Source organism: Ornithorhynchus anatinus, chromosome 13 (genome assembly GCF_004115215.2).
Source record: "Ornithorhynchus anatinus isolate Pmale09 chromosome 13, mOrnAna1.pri.v4, whole genome shotgun sequence".
Classification (NCBI taxonomy): Eukaryota; Metazoa; Chordata; class Mammalia; order Monotremata; family Ornithorhynchidae; genus Ornithorhynchus; species Ornithorhynchus anatinus.
Genome location: NC_041740.1, coordinates 38,227,802 through 38,250,610, shown reverse-complemented (window position 1 = coordinate 38,250,610; position 22,809 = coordinate 38,227,802). Strand labels below are relative to the sequence as shown.

Sequence of the window (22,809 nt, the reverse complement as noted above, 5' to 3'; positions counted from 1 at the left end):
GGGCGGGAGGACTTGGGGGCAGGGAATGTTCTGGTTGCAAAATGTTTTCAAGGAACGTAATTTCTAAACCATCATCCCATCATCTCCTCTTTCTGCAGCTCCTCAGATGGTTCCTTGGCTCTGTTTCCTCTGCTGAGCCTCCACCCTCAACTGAAGGAAAAGACTGTAAGCTCATGAAGAATTAAAAAGCCAGGAGGATTAAATCTGTAGACATTTCTGTTGTGCCTGGAGCCGAGGTGCTGACTTTTTCTTAGAAAGAAGCTAACGGTTTTCTTTCTCGCCCTTGCTGGCCTGCCCCCAACTCCAGGCTCCACCCCCCAATTTCCTATCTGGGTTTAGGGATATCCTCCCGGCTTCCCCGGCTGCTGGAGGGGCTCAGGACTCTGGGGTTTTTGTACGGCTCCTCCTGCCAATCCTCTCATCGTGGACTCCCTGAGAGCACAGAAATACATGGCCGAGTCCCCCAACTGTAAGCGTTTGATGGTGAGACTGATGGATTTTTTCAGTTTCTGAAAATTCACAAAGAATCGGTCCTTCCTTGCACTGTTTATGTTTTCAGAATACTGATGAATGAGGTAAGTCATCTCCCCCGTGGGAAGCTGTTTGTACCAGTACAAATAGTAAATGCTGAAGCTCGTGCTGTAGGTGCAGGGTAGGGTCACACTCTCCCCCTCCTTCCTGGATGCTGCTGTTTGGGATTGAGAGATGCTCTGGGCCACACTGGATCCTGCAGGAAAAAGACAGATTAGGATTGGTCGAGCCCCATGGCTCACATGGGGAGTTGTCAGGAACATCTCGGTTCAGGGCAACGGCACCATCCGGAACAAGGATCTGTTATTTCATTTTCCCATCGTCTTATCACTTCAAAAGCCTGGACACAACCCATTGATTTGCCAGAGCAAAGACACACGAGCACACACACAAAATTCCTGAATTCCCCTCATAAACACATACACAAACACACTCAAACACCAGCTGTCCACCCCCATGTCCCCTTGGCCCCAAGCAGTGGTTCAGTCAAGTTGGGGAAGAGCATCCCTACCAAAACAGATGGAGGCAGTGACTGCCCACAGCAGGGAAGGAAAAATCATTTTCCCCCTGAGAAACGTCTGCCTACTCTGCTCTGCCGGGACACCAGGACTCAGTTTGTCCTTGTTTCTGCAAGACTACATAAAGAGTCCCTAGTGCCATGTGACCTGCCCCGGGACAGGAAATGGGGTATCTGGGGGCAATGGGCGGGTTTACCCTGATCCCTTCACACTCCTGCCTGGTCATCTGATGCTCAATGTTTTACCACCGGGCAATCCCGCAGGGGAACATCCCGCCAGGCAATGAGAGGGACATAGGGGAGCAGTTTTTAAAGCCTCACTGCAGGATCCTGCTGTGGGAGTCCATGAGCAGGAGCCCCAGCTGCAGGCAGGGTTTCTGCACAGGCTGCAAGTGTCTGGGGATCACTGTGTCTTCCCGGCACAGAGGTAGGTGGCTGAGTCTCTGGGCTGGGCAGTTGAAATATGCAGGAAGCTGCGTTCCTTTCTCGAGTTTGGCTGTGAATCTTCTCTTGGTATTTTTCTCCCCGTCTGAATATAATAACATCAGCAAAACGGGACTTTTTCCAGGGTCCTGCCGGTACCAATGCAGGTAATTAAAAGCACTGTTTGGGAAGCTGCAGTTCATGGTGCTGTTTTCTCCTTCCTGGATGCTCAGGGATGGAGGATTCTGCTCCATCTTGCCCTCACCTCTCGCCCCTATCAGAAAGAAAATGGCAGACACAGAAGATGCTAGTCAGTTTGGCATTTTCCAGAAAACCCACCTCCTACCCACACATCCACCAGGAAACGGCCGCCCTGAGCCCTGCTTTCTATCACCTTTGGCCTCGTGGGGAACACCTCCTGGGGATCTCTGTTCCCTCCCCATGGACCCCAAACTCACAGCCCAGAGGGAGTCCCAGGATCAGTAATGAAGCTCCCAGGGCCTTCTCCATCCTCCTCAGTTCTGGGGCCTGGGTCGCTGATCAGACTTCCCAGCCCAAGGAGCCGTTTCCTTCTCCTGGACGTTACTGCTTGTCCTACTGCTCCCGAACGGGCACGTGGTTCCCAACCCCAGTTGTGCAGGCAATCAGAGACCCACCGCGGCTTCCCCGGCACAGCTCAGCAATATAGCTTCCTACACAATGTGAACTCTCCACGGTGTCAAAGTCTAGGGGGAAGCTCTGCCTCTCTGTGTCCAGACACACAATTGCAGGTGAAATATTTTCGATGTCAATATTGCTGCCCCTCAGAAACTCGATCTAAATGAGCTCCTTGCGAATTCCCAGACGGAGGGAAAATTGCTCAAGAAACTCGCTTTTCTCTTCCAGGGAAACTCCCCTCCTCTATTGGAACAAATTCCCAACTGAACGTCTATCTCTGTATGCTTAGAAGTGCTTAGCTCAGTGCTCTACACAAGGTAAGTGCTCAATAAATACTATTGATTGATAAATTGTTTCATGTGGCTTTAGTGACCTTGGAATATTCAAATGATCAATAATACTCACTGGAGATCTCAAAACATTTTACCAAGCTGTTTGGAAAATACCACAAAAACAGTAGAAATTCTCCCAGCTATCACAGAAACCTTGGCCTAGTGGAGTGAGTATAGGATTGGAAGTCCAGAGACCTGGGTTTTAATCCTGGCTCTGCCAGTGTCTACTATGTGACTTTTAGCAAGTCACTTAACTTCTCTGTGCCTCAGTTTCCTCGTTTGTAAAGTGAGGATTCAAAATGGAGATTTCTGAGGGGGAGGCCACTGGAGTTGATGGTCATGAGACCAAAGTCCAAGATGGGGTCTAAACTCATCTCTCAGTTCATTTCACAAAGGAATAAGGACACTAACTGCATAGCTGTCAGGAGGCTTCACCAAGGCATGATAACAAGAGGGTGGATTGTAAGATCGTTGTGAGCAGGGAAAGTTTTTATTACAAATGTTAGTACGGTACCCTGCACAGTCAGTGCTCAATAAATATGATTGATTGATTGATTGATGTATTGGCTCAAAGGATTTTACGTATTCTCCATTGACATTCTGTCATGCAATTTATCAAACACAGTGCTTTGTAAAGAAACTTTTCTTAATCCCAAGCCTCTGTTACATTGTATTCTCCTAAGCGCTGAGTACAGTGCTCTGCACACTGTAAGCACCCAATAAATATAATTGATTGATTGATCGATTGGAGAGGACCAGAGGCCTGACCTGTTGCAAAATGTTTTCAAGGGACTTTATTCCTAAACCATCATCCCATCGCCTTCCCCGTTTCACAGCTCTTCAGAACAGTTTCCCTGCTCTGTTTCCTCTGGCGAGCCTCCATCCTCAACTGAAAGAACAAGACTGTGGGTTCACCACCTAGCTAACTTTGGATGAAGAATTAAAGGCCAGGAAGATTAAAACGTAATCATTTCGGTTGTGGCTTGAGCTGAGGTGGAGAGCTTTTCTTGGAATGAAGTCAACGGTTTTCTCTCCCACCCGTGCTGGCCTTCTCCCAGCTTCAGACTCCACCCCTTGATTCCAATTTGAGTTGGGGATGTTCCCCCGTTTCTTCAACTGTGGTAGGGGCTCAGGCTTCTGGGGTTTTTGTACGGCTCCTCCTGCCAGTCCTTCATCGTGGGCTCACTGAGAGCGCAGAAATACACTGCCGAGTCCCCCAGCTCTAATCTTGCGATGGTGAGCCTGATGGATTTTTTCTCTTTCTGAAAATTCACAGAGAATCTGTCCTTCCTTGCATCGTTTCTGTTTTCAGAATACTGATGAATAAGGTAAGTCATCTCCCCTGTGGGAAGCTGTTTGTACCAGTACAAATAATAACTGCTGTAGCCCGTGCTGTAGGTGCAGGGCAGGGTCACACTCTCCCCCTCCTTCCTAGACGGTGCTGTTTGGGGTTGAGAGATGCTCTGGGCCATGCTGGATACTGCAGGAAAAAGAGAGAGAACAGGATTGGGCCATCCCCTTGGCTCACGTGGGGATTTGTTAGGAAAAGTTCAGTTCAGAGCAAAGGCACCATCCAGAACAAGGATCTGTTACATCACTTTTCCATCCCCCTAGCACTTCAAAAGCCTGGACACACAAACCTAGATGTGCCACAACAAAAACACAAAATTCCCGAATTGCTCCTATGCACATACACACACAAACACAATCAGACACCAGCTGTCCACCCCCAAGTTCTCTTTGCCCCAAGCAGGGGTTCAGTCATATTGGGGAGGGCATCCCTACCAAGGCAGATGGAGGCAGTGACTGCCCACAGCAGGGTGGGAAATGCCATGCTGGGAGCTTTTCCCCTGAGAAACGTCTTTCTGCTCTGCTCTGCCCACACACCAGGACTCAGTCTGTCCTGGGCTCTGCAAGACTGCTTAAAGAGTCCCTAGTGCCATGTGACCTGGCCACCTGGCCCCATGTGACAGGAAGTGGGGTACCCGGGGAAACAGGTGGGTTTACCCTGATCCTGGTCAGCTGATGCTCAGTCTTTTATCACTGGACAATCCCATCAGGGAACATTCTGCCGGGCCATGAGAGGCACACAGGGGAGCAGTGATTGAGCCCCCAGGCACGATCTCACAGAGGGAGTCCATGAGCAGGAGCCCCAGCTGCAGGCAGGGTTTCTGCACAGGCTGCAGGTGTCTGGGGATCACTGTGTCTCCATGGCACAGAGGTAGGTGGCTGAGTCTCCGAGCTGGGCAGTTGGGATGTGCAGGAAGCTGAGTTGGGCACCTTTCTCGAGTGTGGCCGTTACTCTTCCATTGGTCTTTTCCTTATCATTTAAGTATAAGAATAACAGGAGGACCGGGCCTTTCCCAAGGTCCTGCCGGTACCACTGCAGGCTATTAAAAACAATGCTTGGATAGCTGCAGTTCATGGTGCCGGTCTCTCCCGCGCGGATGCTCAGGGACGTAGGAGTCTGCTCCACCTTTTTCTCGCCCTTCGCCCCTGTCAGGGAGACAACGGCAGAAACAGAAGATGCTCATCAGATCGGCACTTTTCAGAAAACTCACCTCCTCCCTACAAGTCCCCCAGGAAACGGCCTCCCGGGGCCCTGCTTTCTTCCTCCTTCGGCCTCGTGGGGAACACCTCCAGGGACTCCCGGCTACCTCCCCATGGACCCCAAACTCACAGCCCAGCTGAAGCCCCAGGATCAGTAACAAGACTCTCAGGGGCTTCTCCATCCTCCTTCCACAGCCGGGGTCTCTGCGGATTCAGTTCTGGGCCCTGGGATGCTGACCAAGCTTCCCAGCTCAAGGAGTCGTTTCCTTCCCCTGGATGTTTCTGCTTCTCCTTTTGTCCTGGACAGGCAGGGAGCACCCAGCCTGGCTGCACAGACCATCAGCTCTGCTCCTACCACCTCATCCTTTCATCATCACAGACACATTCCCCTGTCTCCACCTCCTTTACTCCATCGCTTCACACCTGCTTGCAGCCAAGGCTTCAGAGCCCCCTCCTGGCTTAGTCTTGAGTTGCTAAAGGAAATCTTTCCGGAAAGCCAAGCTCGGCTTGAACATAGTCAACTTGAACTTAGTCGACTGTTCACCAGCATTGTTATCTGGGAATGTTTATTTACGCTACACAGGGCAGGAAGAGTCACGTGCCCCTTCCCCTCTCTCTGAGTAGAGTGGAAATGGTCCTGCCCCTCCTTAAGCGAATAATAATAACGATAATAGTAATTGTGTTATTTGTTAAGTGCTTACCGTGTGCCCGGCACTGTATTAAGCGCTGGGGTGGATACAAACAAATCAGGTTGGACACGGTCCCTGACCCACGTGGAGCTCACAGTCTCAATCTCCATTTTATAGATGAAGTAACTGAGGCACAGAGAAGTGAAGTTACTTGACCAATGTCACACAGCAGACACGTGGCACAGCTGGAATTAGAACCCATGACTTTCTGACTCCTTGGCCTATGCGCCCAAGCACTTTAGACTGTGTTCTGAGCACAATAAGTGCTCAATAAATGCCACTCGATTGATCGGATGAAGGAGCAGTGTTCCGAGCAGGGATGCTGAACCGATAAGAGAAGAATCCACTCCTGCAACTGCCTCCTTGCAGTGGTGAATGGTGTCTGTATTAGTTGTGGATGCCTTATTAAAGAATATTTTGAATTACGATGGATTTTTACCCCTTATTTAATGGGGTAGTCGGTTCTAGAGCTATAGGAGAACTCTTTCTGCAGCTTTGGCTTTTGGTTTCTGGAATGTGGACAGTTCTGGGTGGATGAAGAATTAAAAAACTGATTCTGTTTCTACTGGGTGGGGGAGGGGGCAACCGGGGGGTGAGTGTGTTGGGAGAGAGAGAAATGGGGTTCGCTGTTGGCTGGAACATGTCTACCAAATCTGTTATATTGTTATATTGTACAAGTGCTTAGTACAGTTCATTGCACACAGTAAGCTCTTCATAAACATGATTGATTGGGGATTCACAGTAGAGACATATAACAGAATAGTTCATCCCTCCCTGACTTGCACAGTACTTATGTATATATCCATAAAAAAATTTATTTATTTATATCGATGTCTGACTCCCTTTCTAGGCTGTAAGCTTGTCTTCCAACTCTGTCATACTGTACTCTCCCAAGGGATGAGTGTAGTGCTTTGCACACAGTAGGCACTAAATAAATATAATTGATTGATTGATTGATTTGATTGGAGAGGGAGGGAGGCCTGGGGACATGGAATGTTCCAATGGAAGAATGTTTTCAAGGGACATTTTTCCTAAACCATCATCCCATCGCCTCCCCATTCCACAGCACTTCAGAACGGTTCCTCTGCTCAGTCTCCTCTTCTGAGCCTCCTCCCTCAACTGAATGCTTTGGAGAAAGCATTAAAGGCAAGGAAGATTAAAATGCACTCGTTTCTGTTGTTCCTGGAGCCGAACTGGGGAACTTTTCTTAGGACAAAGTCAACATTTTTCTCCCCATCCCTATTGGCCTGGTCCCAACTCCAGGCCCTGATTTCCTATCCGGGTTTGAGGATGTCCCCCCGGCTTCCCCGGCTGCGGGAGGGGCTTTAGGGATCTGGGGGTTTTGAATGGCTCCTCCTGCCAGTCTTCTCACCGTGGGCCTCTCTGAGAGCACAGAAATACACGGCTGAGTCCTCCAGTTCTAAACCTGTGATGGTGAGACTGATGGAATTTTTCTCCTTCTGAAAATTCACAGAGAATCTGCCCTCCCTTGCATTGTTTTTGCCTTCAGAGTACTGATAAATAAGGTAAGTCATCTCCCCCTTGTGAGGCCGTTTGTACCAGTACAACATGTATTTGCTGTAGCTCGTGCTGTAGTCGCAGAGCAGGGTCACATTGTCCCACTCCGTCTTGGACACTGCAGTTTCTGCCTGGAAGATGCTCTGGGCCATGCTGGGTCCTGCAGGAAAGACAGAGAAAAAATTTGGTCCATCCCCATGGCTCACAGGGGAGTTGTTAAGAACAGCTCAGTTCAGAGCAAAGGCACAATCCAGAAAAAGTATCTTCTATTTCCTTTTCCCATCCGCCATCACTTCACAGGCCTGGACACACAAACAATAGATGCACCAGAACAAACACAAATGAAAAGACACACAAAATTTTTGAATTCCCCCTTTAAACACACATACACACACACTCAAACACCAGCTGACCACCAATATGTCCCCTTGGTCCCAAGCAGTGGATCAGTCATGTCGGGGAGGGCATCCCTACCAAGGCAGATGGAGGAAGTGACCGCCCAGAGCAGGGTGGGAAGCGCCATGCTGGGAGCTTTTCTCCCTGAGAAATGTCTCTCTCCTCTGTTTTGCCCTGGCACCAGGACTCAGTCTGTCCTTGGCTCTGCAAGACCACATAAAGAGTCTCTAGTCCCATGTGACCTACCCTGGGACAAGAAGTGGGGTATCAGGAGGAATGGGCGGGTTTACTCTGATCCTGTCACACTGCTGCCTGGTCACTTGATGCTCAGTGTTTTCCAACCGGACAATCCCACCAGGGAACAATCCTCCGTACCATGAGAGGCACACAGGGCAGCAGTGTTTGAGCCCCACACCAGGATCCCCCTGTGGGAGTCTGTGAGCAGATACCCCAGCTGCAAGCAGTGTTTCTGCACAGGCTGCAGGTGTCTGGGGATCACTGTGTCTCCATGGCACAGAGGTAGGTGGCAGAGTCTTCGGGCTGGGCAGCTGTGATGTTCAGGTAGCTGCTCTTGGCACCTTTATCGATTTTTGCTGCGAATCTTCCATTGGATTTTCCCTCTCCATTTGAATACAATAATATAAGGAAGGTGGGACCTTTCCCAGGGTCCTGCCGGTACCATTGGAGGTTATTAAAAGCACTGCTTGTGAAGTTGCAGGTCATGATGCCGTCCTCTCCTTCCTGGAGGCTTAGGGATGGAGGAGTCTGCTCCACCTTGTTCTGGCTGCTCACCCCTGCCAGAAAGACAACGGCAGACACAGAGAATGCTCATCAGCTTGGCACTTTCCCCAAAACCCAACTTCTCCCTAAATGTCCCCCAGGAAACAGTCACCCTGATCTCTGCTCTCTTCCTCCTTAGGCATCCTGGGGCAGCCCTCCCAGGGGTCCCCGTTTCCTCCCCATGGACCCCAAACTCACAGCCCAATTGGAGTCCCAGGATCAGTAACGAGGCTCCCAGGGGCTTCTCCATCCTTCCTCCGTGGCCGGGGTGTTTGAGGACTCAGTCCTGGGGTCTGGGACGTTTCCTTCTCCCTGACGATCCTGCTTGTCCCGCTGCACCCGGACAGACCCAGGGGGCTCCCAGCCCGGCTGCAGAGAAAATCAGAGACCCTCCCCGTCCTTCCCGGCTCAGCTCAGCATTACTGCTTCCTACACAATGTGAGCGGTCCCTGTTGTCAAAGTCGAGAGAGAGGGACTGCCCCTTTGTGGCCAGGCACACAAATGCCGGTGAAATGTTTTCAATGTCAAGGTCTCGCCCCGGAGAAAAAGGGGCTTCATGATGCAATTTGCCTCGACAGTAATATGAATTAATTAATAATGGACATGTACATAAATGCAGTAAGGGTGGGGTGGATAGCAAATCCATATAGACAACAGATACAAGGAGAAACACTCTCTCAAGTGAGTACAATAAGTACTCAATAAATATGATTGATTGGGCATTCAGGCTAGAGGCATAAAACAGAATAATTCACCCCTCTCTCAGCCTCACAGCACTTATGTACCTATTTAGAATTTATTTATATGGATGTCTGTCACCCCTCTAGACTGTGAACTTGTAGTGAGTAGGAAACATGCCTACCAACTCGGTTCTATGATTCTCTTCCAAGTCAGCTGTGTGACTGTGGGCAAGTCACTTCACTTCTCTGTGCCTCAGTTCCCTCATCTGTAAAATGGGGATGAAGACTGTGAGCCTCACGTGGGACAACCTCATTCCCCTATATCTACCCCAGCGCTTAGAACAGTGCTCTGCACGTAGTAAGTGCTTAACAAATACCAACATTATTATTATTATTATTACTGTGCATAAAATGAGCACTCAATGCGTACAACTGATTGATTGGTTGGAGAGGGCAGGAGGACTGGGGACAGGGAATGTTCTGCGTACAAAATGTTTTCAAGGGACATGATTCCATTCCACAGCTCCTCAGAACATTTCCCCTGCTCTGTTTCCTCTGCTGAGCCTCTACCCTTAACTGTAGGAACAAGACCGTGAGCTCACCACCTAGCTAATTTTGGATGAAGAATTCAAGGCCAGGAGGATTAAAACGTAGTCATCGCTGTTGTGCCTGGAGCTGAGATGGGGAGCTTAGAATGAGGCCAACTCTTTTCTCTCCCGCCCTTGCTGGCCTTCTCCCAGATCTAGGCTCCACCCCCAATTTCCTATCTGGGTTTGGGGATGTCTCCCCGGCTTCCCCGGCTGCGGGAGGGGCTCAGGGCTCTGAGGTTTTTGTACAGCCCCTCCTGCCAGTCCTCTCATCGTGTGCCTCTCTGAGAGCACAGAAATAAACGGCCGAGTCCCCCGGCTCTAAGTCCGAGATGGTGAGACTGATGAAATTTCTCAGTTTCTGAAAATTCACAGAGAATCTTCCATTCTTTGCATTGTTTTGGGTTTCAGAGTATTGATAAATAAGGTAAATCATCGCCCCTGAGGGAGGCTGTTTGTACCAGTACAACATGTAACTGCTGTAACTTGTGCTGTAGGTGCAGAGCAGAATCACAGTCTCCCCCTCCTTCCGGGAAACTGCTTTTTGGGTCTGAAAGATGCTCTGGGCCATGCTTGATCCTGCAGGAAAGAGAGAGATAAGTATTTGTCCATCCCCCTGGCTCACGGGGGAGATGTTAGGAATGGCTTGGTTCAAGGCAAAGGCCCCATCCCGAACAAGGGTCTGTTACTTCATTTTTCCATCCTCCCATCACTTCACAAGCCTAGAAATGCAAACCTAGATGTGCCAGAACAAACCCACAAGAGCACACCCACAAAATTCCTGAATTCCTCTGTACATATACCCACTCTTACATGCACACATACATTCACTCACATACACACACACTCCAACACCACCTGTCCAGCCCCATGTCCCCTTCCTTGGCCCTAAGCAGGGGTTCAGTACTGGTGGGGAGGGCATCCCTACAAAGGCATCCCTACCAAGGCAGGTGGCGATGACTGCCCACAGCAGGGTGGGGAACGCCATGCTGGCAGGCTTTCCCCCTGAGAAATGTCTCTCTCCTCTGCTCAGCCCTGACACCAGGACTCAGTCTGCCCTTGGCTCTGCAAGGCCACATAAAGAGTCCCTACTGCCATGTGACCTGCCCCGAGACAGGAAGTGGGGTATCTGGGGGAACGGGAGGGTTTACTCTGATTCTGTCACACTCCTGCCTGGTCACCTGATGCTCAGTGTTTTACCACTGGACAATCCCACCGAGGAACATCCCACTGGGCCATGAGAGGCACACAGAGGAGCAGTGTCTGAGCTCCATGGCAGGATCCCCTTTGGGAGTCCGTGAGCAGAAGCCCCAACTGCAGGCAGGGTTTCTGTACAGGCTGCAAGTGTCTGGGGATCACTGTGTATCCTCAGCACAGAGGTAGGTGGCTGAGTCTTCAGGTTGGGCTGCTGTGATGTTCAGGAAGCTGTGTTTCTTACTCTTCTCAAGTTTGGCTGTGAATCTTTCCTTGGTTTCTTCTTTCCCATCTGAATACAATAACATCAGGAAGGTAGGTTCTTTCCCAGGGTCCTGTCGGTACCAGTGCAGGTAATTTAAAACACTGCTTGTGTAGCTGCAGCTCATGGTGCTATTCTCTCCCTCCTGGATGCTCAGGGACGGAGGTGTCTGCTCCATCTTGTCTTCCCCTCTCGCCCCTATCAGAAAGAAAACTGCAGACACAGAGGACTCTCATCAGCTCGACATTTTCCAGAAAACCCATCTCCTCCCTACATGTCCCCCAGGAAACAGCCTCCCTGAGCCCTGCTTTCTTCCTCCTTCGGCCTTTTGGAGAACACCTCCCTGGACTCCCCGTCCCTCCCCATGGACTCCAACTCACAGGCCAAATGGAGCCCCAGCATCAGTAACGAGGCTCCCAGGGGCTTCTCCATCCTCCTTCCACGGCCGGTGTTTCTTAGGACTTGGTTCTGGATTCCGGGGTGCTGACTACACTCCTCAGCTCAAGGATTCGCTTCCTTCTCCTGAACGTTCTTGCTTGTCCTTCTGCCCCCGGAGAGGCAGAGGACTCCCAACCCGGCTGCACAGATAATCAGAAACCTGCAGCGTCCTCCCAGGCACAGCTCAGCATTTCAGTTTAGCGCGGAGCGTGAGCTGTCAATGATGTCAAATTCGAGAGGGAAGCACTGCCTCTCTGTGGTCAGATACATAATTGAGAATGAAATGTTTTCAATGTCGATATTACCGTCCTGCAGAAAAAGGAGCCACACGATGCAATTTGTCTCTAACTGGCTCCTTGCAAGTTCCCAGTCAGAGGGAAAATGGCTCAAGAACTTGCTTTTCTCTTCCTTGGAAACTGCCCTCCTCCATTGGAATGAATTCCCATCTGAAGATCTATCCCTGTATGCTCCCAAGTGCTTAATACAGTGCTCTGCACACAGTAAGTGCTCAATAACTACTAATGATTGATGGGTGAACTGATATGGGTTTAGTGACGTTGGAATATTCAAACAATCAATAATACTCACTGAAGATCTTAAAACCGATTTGGAAAAAATACCACAAAGGCAGTAGAAATTCTCACAAGCCCTCAGAGAAAACTTGGCTTAGTGGGAAGAGCTGGAGACCTGCGTTTTAATACTGGCTCTGCCAGTGCTTACTCTGTGATTTTTGGCAAGTCACTTAACTTCTCTGTGCCGCAGTTTCTTCATTTATAAAATTCAAATTGGGGATTTTTGAGGAGGAGCTCACTAGAGTCGATGGTCATGAGCCCAAGTCCAAGATGGAGTCTAAACTCATCTCTCAGCTCATTTCACCCATGAATAAGCACATTAACTGCATAGCTGTCAGGACACTTCGTCAAGGCAAGGCGGTGGATTGTGAGCTCATTATGGGCAGGGAATGTGTCTGTAATATTGTTGTTTGTACTCTTCCAAGTGCTAGGACAGTGCCCTGCACACAGGGAGCCTGCAACAAATATGATTGATTGGTGGACTGGTTCACATGAAATATTTTTACATTTCTCCTTTGAGATTTCGTTGTGCGACTTAAAAAACATAGTACTTAATAAATGAAAAGAAACTTGTCCTAATCCCAAATCTCTGCTACATTGTATTCTCCCAAGGACTGACTACAGTGCTCGGCACACAGTAAACACTCAGTAAATACAGTTGATTGATTGACTGATTGTAGCAGGTCAGAGGCACTGGAGACATGGAATGTTCCTGTTGCAAAATGTTTTCAATATTTTAAACCATCATCTCATCGCCTCCCCATTCTGCAACTCTTCAGCTCTGCTTCCTCTGGTGAGCCTACACACTCAACTAAAGGAACAAGACTGTGGGCTCATCACCTAGCTAACTTTGGACGAGGAATTAAAGACCAGGAGCATTAAAACATAGTAATTTCTGTTGTGCCCGCAGCTGAGGTTGGGGGTTTCTCTTAGAGAGAAGCCAACGATTTCTCTCCCACCCCTGCTGGCCTGCTCCCAGCTCCAGGTTCCACCCCCGACTTCCTATTTTGGCTTGGGGATGTCCCTGCAGCTTTTCTGGCTGTGGGAGGGGCTCGGGACTTAGTTTTTGGTACGGCTTCTCCTGTCAGTCCTCTCATCGTGGGCTCCCTGAGAGCACAGAAATACACGGCCGCGTCTCCCAGTTCTAAGCGTGAGATGATGAGGATGATGGATTTTTTCTCTTTCTGAAAATTCACAGAGAATCTGCCCTTCCTTGCATTTCTGTTTTCAGAATACTGATGAATAAGGTAAGTCATCTCACCCGTAGGTGGCTGTTTGTACCAGTACAAATAGTAATCTCTGTAGCTCGTGCTATAGGTGCAGGGGAGGGTCACAGTGTCCCCCACCTTCCCGGACGCTGCTGTTTGGGCCTGAGAGATGCTCTGAGCCATGCTGGATCCTGCAGGAAAGAGAGAGAACAGAATTGGACGATTACCGTGGCTCACAGGGGAGTTTTTAGGAACAGCTCAGTTCAGGGCAAAAGCACCATCCAGAACAAAGATCTGTTATTTCATTCTTCCATCCCCCTATCACTTCACAAGCCTGAATACACAAACCTAGATGTATCTGAACAAAGGCACTTGAGGACACACAAAAAATTCCTGATTTCCACCTATACACATACACACACACACTCACATATACACAAACACCAGTTCTCCACCCCCATGTCCCCTTGGCTCCAAACAGTGGTTCAGGTCAGTTGTGGAGGGCATCCCTACCGAGGCAGATGGAGGCTGTAACTGCCCACAGCAGGGTGAGGAGTTCCATGTTGGGAGCTCTTTCCCCTGAAAAATGTCTCTCTCCTCTGCTCTGCCCTGACACCAGGTCTAAATCTGTCCCTGGCTTTGCAAGACCATGTAAAGAGTCCCTAGTACCATGTGACCTGCACTGGGACAGGAAGTTTGGTATTCGGGGAATGGGCAGGTTTACCCTGACCCTGTCACATCCTGACTGATCACCTGATACTCAGTGTCTTATCGCTGGACAATCCCGCAGGGGAACATCCCAGCGGGCCACGAGCAGCACACCGGGGAGCAGTGTTTGAGCCCCACAGGAGGATCCCACTGTGGGAGAACGTGAGCAGGAGCCCCAGCTGCAGACAGAGTTTCTGCACAGGCTGCAGGTGATTGGGGATCACTGTGTCTCCACGGCACAGAGGTAGGTGGCCGAGTCTTCAGGCTGGGCAGCTGAGATGTGCAAGAAGCTGTGTTCGACACCTTTCTCATGTTTGGCAGTGAATCTTCCATTGGATTTCTCCTTCCCGTCTGAAAACAATAATATGATGAAGATGGGGCCTTTCCCAGGATCCTGCCGGTACCACTGTAGACTACGAAAAGCACTGCTTGTGTAGCTGCAGTTCATGGTGCCGTTCTTTCCTTCCTGGATGCTCAGGGATGGAGGAGTCTGTTCCACCTTGTCCTCAGCTCTCGTCCCTGTCAGACAGGCAATGGCAGACACAGAGAACGCTTGTCAGCTTGGCACTCTCTAGAAAACCTATCTTCTCCCTACACGTCCCCCAGATAACAGCCACCCTATTAACAGCTCTCTTGCTTCTTCACCCTCATGAAGAACACCTCCCGGGGCTCCCCTTTCCTCCCCATGGACCCCATTCCGGCTCCGCCACTTGTCTGCTGTGTGACCTTGGGCAAGTCACTTTGTTTTTCTGTGCCTCAGTTACTTCATCTCTAAAATGGGGATTAAGAGTGGGTCAGGAACTGTGTCCAACCCAATTTACTTGTATCCACCCCTGCCCTTTGTACAGTGCCTGGCACAGAGTAGGCACTCAACAAACACCAATGTCATTACTATTATTACTACCAATGATAAACTCACAGCCCAGCTGGAGCCCCAGGATCAGTAATAGGACTCCCAGAGGCTTCTCCATCCTCTCTCTGCAGCCGGGGTCTCTGAGGACTCAGTTCTGGGCCTGGCCCGAGGAGCCGTTTCCTTCTTCTGGACGTTCCTACTTCTCCTTCTGTCCCAGACAGGCCCAGGCTACAGAGACAATCACAGACCCGCCGCGTCCTCCCCGGCACTGCTCAGCAGAGCAGTTTTCTACTCAAGGTGAGCCGTCCACGCTGTCAAAGTCGAAAGGAAAGCACTGCCACTTTGTGGTCGCACATATAATCGTAGGTGAAATGTTTTCGGCGACGATACTGCCGTCCCACTGAAAAAGGGGCCGCGCGATGCAATTTGACTCAATCTGAGTGAGCTCCAGGTGAGTTCTGAGGGAAAATGGCTAAAGAAACTCGCTTTTTCTTGCAGGGAAGTTCGGCTCCTCAAACAGAATTAATTCCTAACCGAACAGCTGTCCCTGTACTCCCGCAATGCTTAGTAAGTGCTCTGCCCACGGTAAGTGCTCAATAAATAATTTGATGTGGGTTTTGGTAACCTTGGAATATTCAAATAATCAATAATACTCACTGAGTGTGTGTTGGGGGAGGAGAAAGGAAGGAGAAATGGGACTCGTTGTGGGCATGGAACGTATCTACCAACTCTGTTATATTGCTATTATTGTTCTCCCCCAAGTGCTTAGTCCAGTGCTCTGCACACAACAAGTGTTCAATAAATATGAATGATTGACTGGGGATTCAGGGTAGAGACATAAAACAAAATAATTCATCCCTCAGCCCAACAGCATGTCTGTACATATCTGTAATTTATTTGTTTATATTGATGTCTGTCTTTTCCACTAGACTCTAAGTTTGCTGTGGGCAGGGAGTGGATCTACTCACTCTGTTATATTGTATTCCTCCAAGGGCTGAGTACAGTGTTTTGCACCCAGTAAGCACTCAATAAATAAAACTGATAGATGGATTGATAGGAGAGAATGGGAGGACTGGGGATAGTGTTTGTTCCTGTTGCAAAATGTATTCCATTGCTTCCCCATTCAGCAGCTCCTCAGAACGTTTCACCTGTTCTGTCTCCTCACCTGAGCCTCTGCCCTCAACTGAAGGACAAGACTATGGGCTCACAATCCGGCTAACTTTAAGTGAAGAATTAAAGATCAAGAGGATTAAAATGTAGTCATTTTTTTTGTTCCTGGAGCCGAGGTGGGGAGCTTTTCTTAGAACAAAGCCAACGGTTTTCTCTCTCGCCCTTGCTGGCCTGCTCCCAGCTCCAGGATCCTCCCCTCAATTTCCTGTTTGGGTTTGGGGATGTCCCCTGGCTTTCCTGGTTGAGGGAGGGGTTCAGGGCTCTGGGGTTTTTGTACAGCTCCTCCTGCCAGTCCTCTCATTGTGGACTCCCTGAGGGCACAGAAATACACGGCCGAGTCCACCAGCTCTAAGTCTGTGATGGTGAGACTGATGGATTTTTTCTCTTTCTGAAAATTCACAGAGAATCTGTCCTTCCTTGCATTTCTGTTTCCAGAATACTGATGAATTAGGTAAGTCAACTCCCCTGAGGGAGGCTGTTTGTACCAGTACAAATAGTAATTGCTGTAGCTTGTGCTGTAGGTGCAGAGCAGGGTCACCTCGTCCCCCACCTTCCCGGACGCTGCTGTTTGGGTCTGAGTGACACTCTGTGCCACGCTGAATCCTGCAGGAAAGAGAGAGAACAGGATTAGACCAACCCCATGGCTCACAGGGCAGTTTTTAGAAACAGCTCAGTTAAGGGCAAAAGCACCATTCAGAATAAAGATCAGTTATTTCATTTTTCTATCCCCTATTACTTCAAAAACCTGGACACACTAAACTAGATGTGCCAAAACAAACACATGTGAATACACACAAAAAAATCCTGAATTCCCCCATAAACCCACACACCCTCACACAGAAACACACTCAAACACCGGCTGTTCACCCCATGCCCCCTTGGCCCCAAGCAGCGGTTCAGTCATGTTAGGGAAGGCAGCCCTACCAAGGCAGATGGAGGTGGTGACTGCCCATAGCAGGGTGGGAAACACCATGCTGGGAGCTTTTCCTCCTGAGAAATGCCTCTCTGGTCTGTTCTGCCCTGACACCAGGAATCAATCTGTCTTGGCTCTGCAAGACCACATAAAGAGTCACTAAAGTGCCACGTGACCTGTCCCGGGACAGGAAGTGGGGTATCTGGGGTGATGGGGGGGGGGGTTTACCTGATACTGTCCAACTCCTGCCTGGTCACAGAATGTCAGTATTTTGCTACTGGACAATCCTGACGGGAAACATCCTGCCGGGCCATTTGAGGCACTCAGGGGAGCAGTGTTTGAGCCTCAGACAAGATTCTGCTGTGGGACTTTGTGAGCAGGAGCCCCAGCTGCAGGCAGGGTTTCTGCACAGCTGCAGGTGTCTGGGGATCACTGTGTCTCCACAGGTGGCTGAGTCTCCGGACTGGGCAGCTGGGATGTGCAGGAAGCTGTGTTTGTCACCTTTCTCGAGTTTGGCTGTGAATCTTCCCTTGGTCTTTTTCTCCCCATCTGAATAAAATAACATCAACAAGACGGGCCCTTTCCCAGGGTCCTGCCGGTACCACTGCAGGTTATTAAAAGCAATGTTTTTGAAGTTGCAGGTCATGATGCCATCCTGTCCCGTTTGTATTCTCAGGGACAGAGGATTCTGCTCCACCTTGTCCTCACCTCTCGCCCCTGTCAGAGAGACAGTGGCAGACACAGAGGAAACCCATCAGCTCGACACTTTCCAGAAAAACCATATCCTCCCTACATGTACCCCAGAAAAGGGCCGCTCTGAATCCTGCTTTCTTCCTCCTTCGGTATCTTAGGGAGTACCTCCCTGGGCTTCCCTTTCTCTCCCCATGGAACCCAAACTCACAGCCCAGCTAGAGTCCCAACATCAGTAATGAGGCTCCCAGGGGCTTCTTCATCCTCCTTCCACAGCTGGGGTTTCTGACGTCTTGGTTCTGGGCCCTGGGACTCTGAACAAACTCCTCATCGCAAGGAGTTGTTTTCTCCCCTGGATGTTTCTGTTTGTCCTTCTGCCTCCGGACAGGCCCAGGGGGCTCCCAGCCCTGCTGCAGAGACAATCAGAGACCGGCCACGTCTTACCCTGCACAGCTCAGCATTGCAGCATCCTACACAATGTGAGCAGTCCGCGCTGTCAAATTCGAGAGGGAAACACTGCCACTCTGTGACTAGACACACAATTACGGGTGAAATATTGTGTGTTCTACAGAAAGAGGGGGCACGCGGTGCAATTTGACTCGATCTAAACAGGTCCTGGCGAGCTCCCAGTCAGAGGGAAAATGGCTCAAGAGACTCGTTTTTTCTTCCAAGGAAATGATTCTCCACCCCTGGAACGAATTCCCAACTGAACATCTATCTCTGTACTCTCCCAAGTGTGTAGTACAGTGCTCTGCATACAGTAAGCACTCAATAAATACTTTGATTAATTGATTGATGTGGGTTTAGTGACGGTGGTGTATTCGATCAATAGTACTCACTGACTGTGTGTGGGGAGAGAGGAGAAGGGAAGGAGAAATGGGGCTCGTAGTGGGCATGGAACGTGTCTACCAACTCTGTTATATTGCTTTATTGTACTCTCCCAAGTGCTTAGTTCAATGCTCTGCACACAACAAGTGCTCAATAAATATGAATGAATGATTGGTGATTCAGGGTAGAGACATAAAATAATTCATCCCTCTCTCAGCCTCACAGCATGTATGTACATAGCTGTAATTTATTTATTTATATTGATGTCTATCTCCCCCTCTAAACCTTAAGCTTGCTGTGGACAGGAAACGGGTCTCCTCACTCTGTTATTGTGTATTCCTCCAAGGGCTGAGTACAGTGTTCTGGACCCAGTAAGCACTCAATAAATAAAATTCACTGATGAATTGATTGGAGAGAGTGGGAGGACTGGGGATAGGGAATGTTCCTATTGCAAAATGTTTTCAAGGGACATTATTCCTAAACCATCATCCCATCACCTCCTCAGAATGATTGCCCTATTCTGTCTCCTCTGCAGAGCCACTGTCTTCAACTGAAGGAATAAGACTGTGAGCTCAAGACCTGGCTAACGTTGGATGAAGAATTAAAGGCCAGAAAGGTTAAAATGTAGTCCTTGCCATTGTGCCTAGAGCCAAAGTGGGGAGCCTTTCTTAGAATGAAGCCAACGTTTTTCTCTCTCACCCCTGCTGGCCTGCTCCCAGCTCCGGGCTCCACCCCCAGATTTCCTAACTGGGTTTGGGGTTGTCCTCCTGGCTTCTCTGGCTGTGGGAGGGGCTCAGGGCTCTGGGGTTTTTGTACGGTTCCTCCTGCCATTCTTCTCACCATGGTCTCCTGGAGAGCACAGAAATACACCGACGAGTCCCCCAGCTCTAAGTGTGCGATGGTGAGATCGATGGATTTTTGTTCTTTCTGAAAATTCAAAGAGAATCTGCCATTCCTTGCACTATCTTCATAAAAGTCCTGATAAATAAGATAAGTCATCTCCCCCGTGGGGGACTGTTTGTACCAGTACAAATAGTAAGTGCTGTAGCTCGTGCTGTAAGTGCAATTCAGGGTCACAGTGTCCCCTTCCTTCCCGGATGCTACCTTTTCGACCTGAAAGACACTCTGGGCCAAGATGGATCCTGCAGGAAAGACAGAGAACAAGACTGGTACATACCCATGGCTCACAAGGGAATTGTTATGAACAGCTCATTTCAGGGCAAAGGCATGATCCCGAACAGAGATCTGTACTTCATTTTTCCATCCTCCTGTTGCTTCATAGACCTGGACATACAAATGTAGATGTGCCAAAACAAACACATGAGAGCACACACACAAAATTCCTAAATTCCCCTGACACACACACACATACATACATACACCCCACACAAACACAAGCTGTCCACCCCCATGTCCCCTTGGCCCCAAGCAGTGCATCAGTCATGCTGGGGAGGGCATCCCTACCAGGGCAGACTAAAGCGATGACTGCCCACAGCAGGATGGACAGTGCCATCGTGGAGCTTTTCCCCCAGAGAAATGTCTCCCTCCTCTGCTCTGCCCTGATACCAGGACTCAGTCTGTCCCCGGTTCTGCAAGCCCACAAAAAGACTCTCTAGTGCCATGTGACCTGCCCTGGGACAGGAAGTGAGATATCCGGGGGACCCGGTGGGTTTGCCCAGATCCTTTCACACTTCTGCTTGGTCACCTGATGCTCAGTGTTTTATCAATGGACAATCCCAGGGGGGGACATCCTGCCAGACTATGATAGGCACACAAGGGAACGGTGTTTGAGCACCACTCCAGGATCCCCCCCGCTGTGGGAGTCTATTTATTGCTATTGTTCTTGTCTGTCCGTCTCCCCGATTAGACTGTAAGCCCGTCAAAGGGCAGGGACTGTCTCTATCTGTTACCGATTTGTACATTCCAAGCGCTTAGTACAGTGCTCTGCACATAGTAAGCGCTCAATAAATACTATTGAATGAATGAATGAATGAGTCCATGAACCCTTGCTGCCGGTAGGGTTTCTGCACAGACTTCAGGTGTCTGGGGATCACTGTGTCTCCACGGCACAGAGGTAGGTGGCTGAGTCTCTGGGCCAGGCAGCTGGGATGTGCAGGAAGCTACGTTTGTTGTCTTTCTCGAGTGTAGCTGTGACTCTTTCATTGGTCTTTTTCTTTTCATTTGAATACATAAATATCAACAAGATGGGCCCTTTCCCAGGGTCCTGCCGGTACCAGTGCAGGTTATCAAAAGCAATGTTTGGGAAGCTGCAGTTCATGGTGCCATTCTCTCCCTCCTGGATGATCAGGGATGGAGGATTCTGCTGCACCTTGTCCTGGCCGCTCGCCCCTGTCAGACAGAAAATGGCAGACACAGAGGACTGTCAACAGCTTGACACTTTCAAGAAAACCCACCTCCTCCCAACGTGCCTCCCAGAAAACAGCCGCCCTGAACCTTGCTTTCTTCCTCCATTGGCCTCATGGGGAACACCTCCCAGTCTCCCCATTTCCTCCCCATGGACCCCAAACTCACAGCTCATCTGGAGCCCCAGGATCAATAACGAGGCTCCAAGGAGCTTCTCCATCCTTCCGCAACCGGGGTCTCTGAGGACTCAGTACTGGTCACTGGGAGGCTGACCGAGCTCCTCAGGCCAAGGAGCCGTTTCCTTCTCCTGGATGTCCCTGCTTGTCCTTCTGCCCCCAGAGTGGCTGCACTGACAATCAGAGACGGGATGCGTCTTCCCCGGCACAGCTCAGCAATACAGCTACCTATGCAGGGCGAGCTGTCCTTGCCGTGAAAGTCGAGAGGGAAGCACTGCCTCTCTGTGGCCAGACACAAAATAGAGGATGAAATCTTTTCAATTTCAGTATTGTCTTCCCTCCGAAAAAGGAGCTCCCTGATGCATTTGGACTCTATCTAAATGAGTTCCTTGCGAGTTCCCAGTCACAGGGAAAGTGGCTCAAGAAAATTGCTTTTTTCTTTCAGGGAAACTTCCCTTCTAATAATAATAATTATTATGGTACTTATTAAGCGCTTACTATGTGCCAAGCTCTGTTCTAAGTCCTGGAGTAGATACAAGTTAATGAAGTTGAACACTGTCCCTGTTCCACATGGGGCTCACAGTCTTCATCCCCATTTTACAGATGACATAACTGAGACCCAGAGAAGTGAAGTGATTTGCCCAAGGTCACAAGGCAGACATATAAGACAGGATTGGAACCCATGTCCCTCTGACTCCCAAACCCATGTTCAATATACTAAGTCAAGCTGCTTCTTCATTCCCAGCTGAATTCCCAACTGAACATCTATCCCTGTACTTTTCTAAGTGCTTAGCACAGTGCTCTCCACACAGTAATCACTTAATAAGTACTATTGATTGATGGATTCAATCACAATCACAACTGTGATTCCACAATCACACTTCCCCGCTTTCAAAGCCCTACTGAAGGCTCACCTCCTCCAGGAGGCCTTCCCAGACTAAGCCCCCCTTTTCCTCAGCTCCCCTCCCCATCGCCCCAAGTAGCTCACATTGCTCTACCCCGCCTCACAGCACTTGTGTAAATACGTACATATCTATAATTCTATTTATTTATATTAATGTCCATTTTACTTGTTCTGATGTATATATCTATACTTATATTCATTTATATTGATGCTATTGATGCTTATGTACTTGTTTTGATGTCTGTCTCCCCCCTTCTAGACTGTGAGCCTCTGTGGGCAGGGATTGTCTCTGTTGCTGAACTGTACTTTCCACGTGTACAGTGCTATACACACAGTAAGCGCTCAATAAATATGAATGAATGAATGAATAAAAGGATCGATTGGGGGTTCAGGGTAGAGACATAAAACAGAATCATTCACTCCTCCCTCAGCCTCTCAGCATATATCGTTAATTTCTTTATTTGCATTGATGTTTGTTTCCTTTTTAGACGGTAAGCTTCTTAGAGGCAGGAAAAATGTCTACCAACTCAGTTAAATTGTTCTCTTCCAAGTGCTGAGTACAGTGCCCTGCACACAGTGAATACTCAATAAATATGAGGGATTGATTGATTGGAGAGGGCGGAAGGACTGGGGACAGGAAATGTTCTGGTTACAAAATGTTTTCAACCGACATTATACCTAAACCATCATCCCATCACCTCCCCATTCAGCAGCTCCTCAGAGGGGTTTCCCTGCTCTGTTTCCTCTGCTGAGCCTCCATCCTTTCATTCATTCAATAGTATTTATTGAGCGCTTACTATGTGCAGAGCACTGTACTAAGCGCTTGGAATGAACAAGTCGGCAACAGATAGAGACAGTCCCTGCCGTTT

The 22,809-nt window shown here is 49.3% G+C and overlaps 3 gene segments (V, D, J or C); all 3 read right to left on the bottom strand.

Moving 5' to 3' along the window:
• The window catches only part of LOC100076420, a 301,688-nt gene that overhangs the window by 216,806 nt on the left and 62,073 nt on the right, over nucleotides 1-22,809 (bottom strand).
• Nucleotides 9,749-10,694, bottom strand: LOC114815997. The segment is given in 2 exon segments: nucleotides 9,749-10,239; nucleotides 10,603-10,694. Coding segments are annotated over 2 exon segments (399 nt in total).
• On the bottom strand, nucleotides 11,001-11,676 carry LOC114815999. The segment is given in 2 exon segments: nucleotides 11,001-11,329; nucleotides 11,497-11,676. Coding segments are annotated over 2 exon segments (366 nt in total).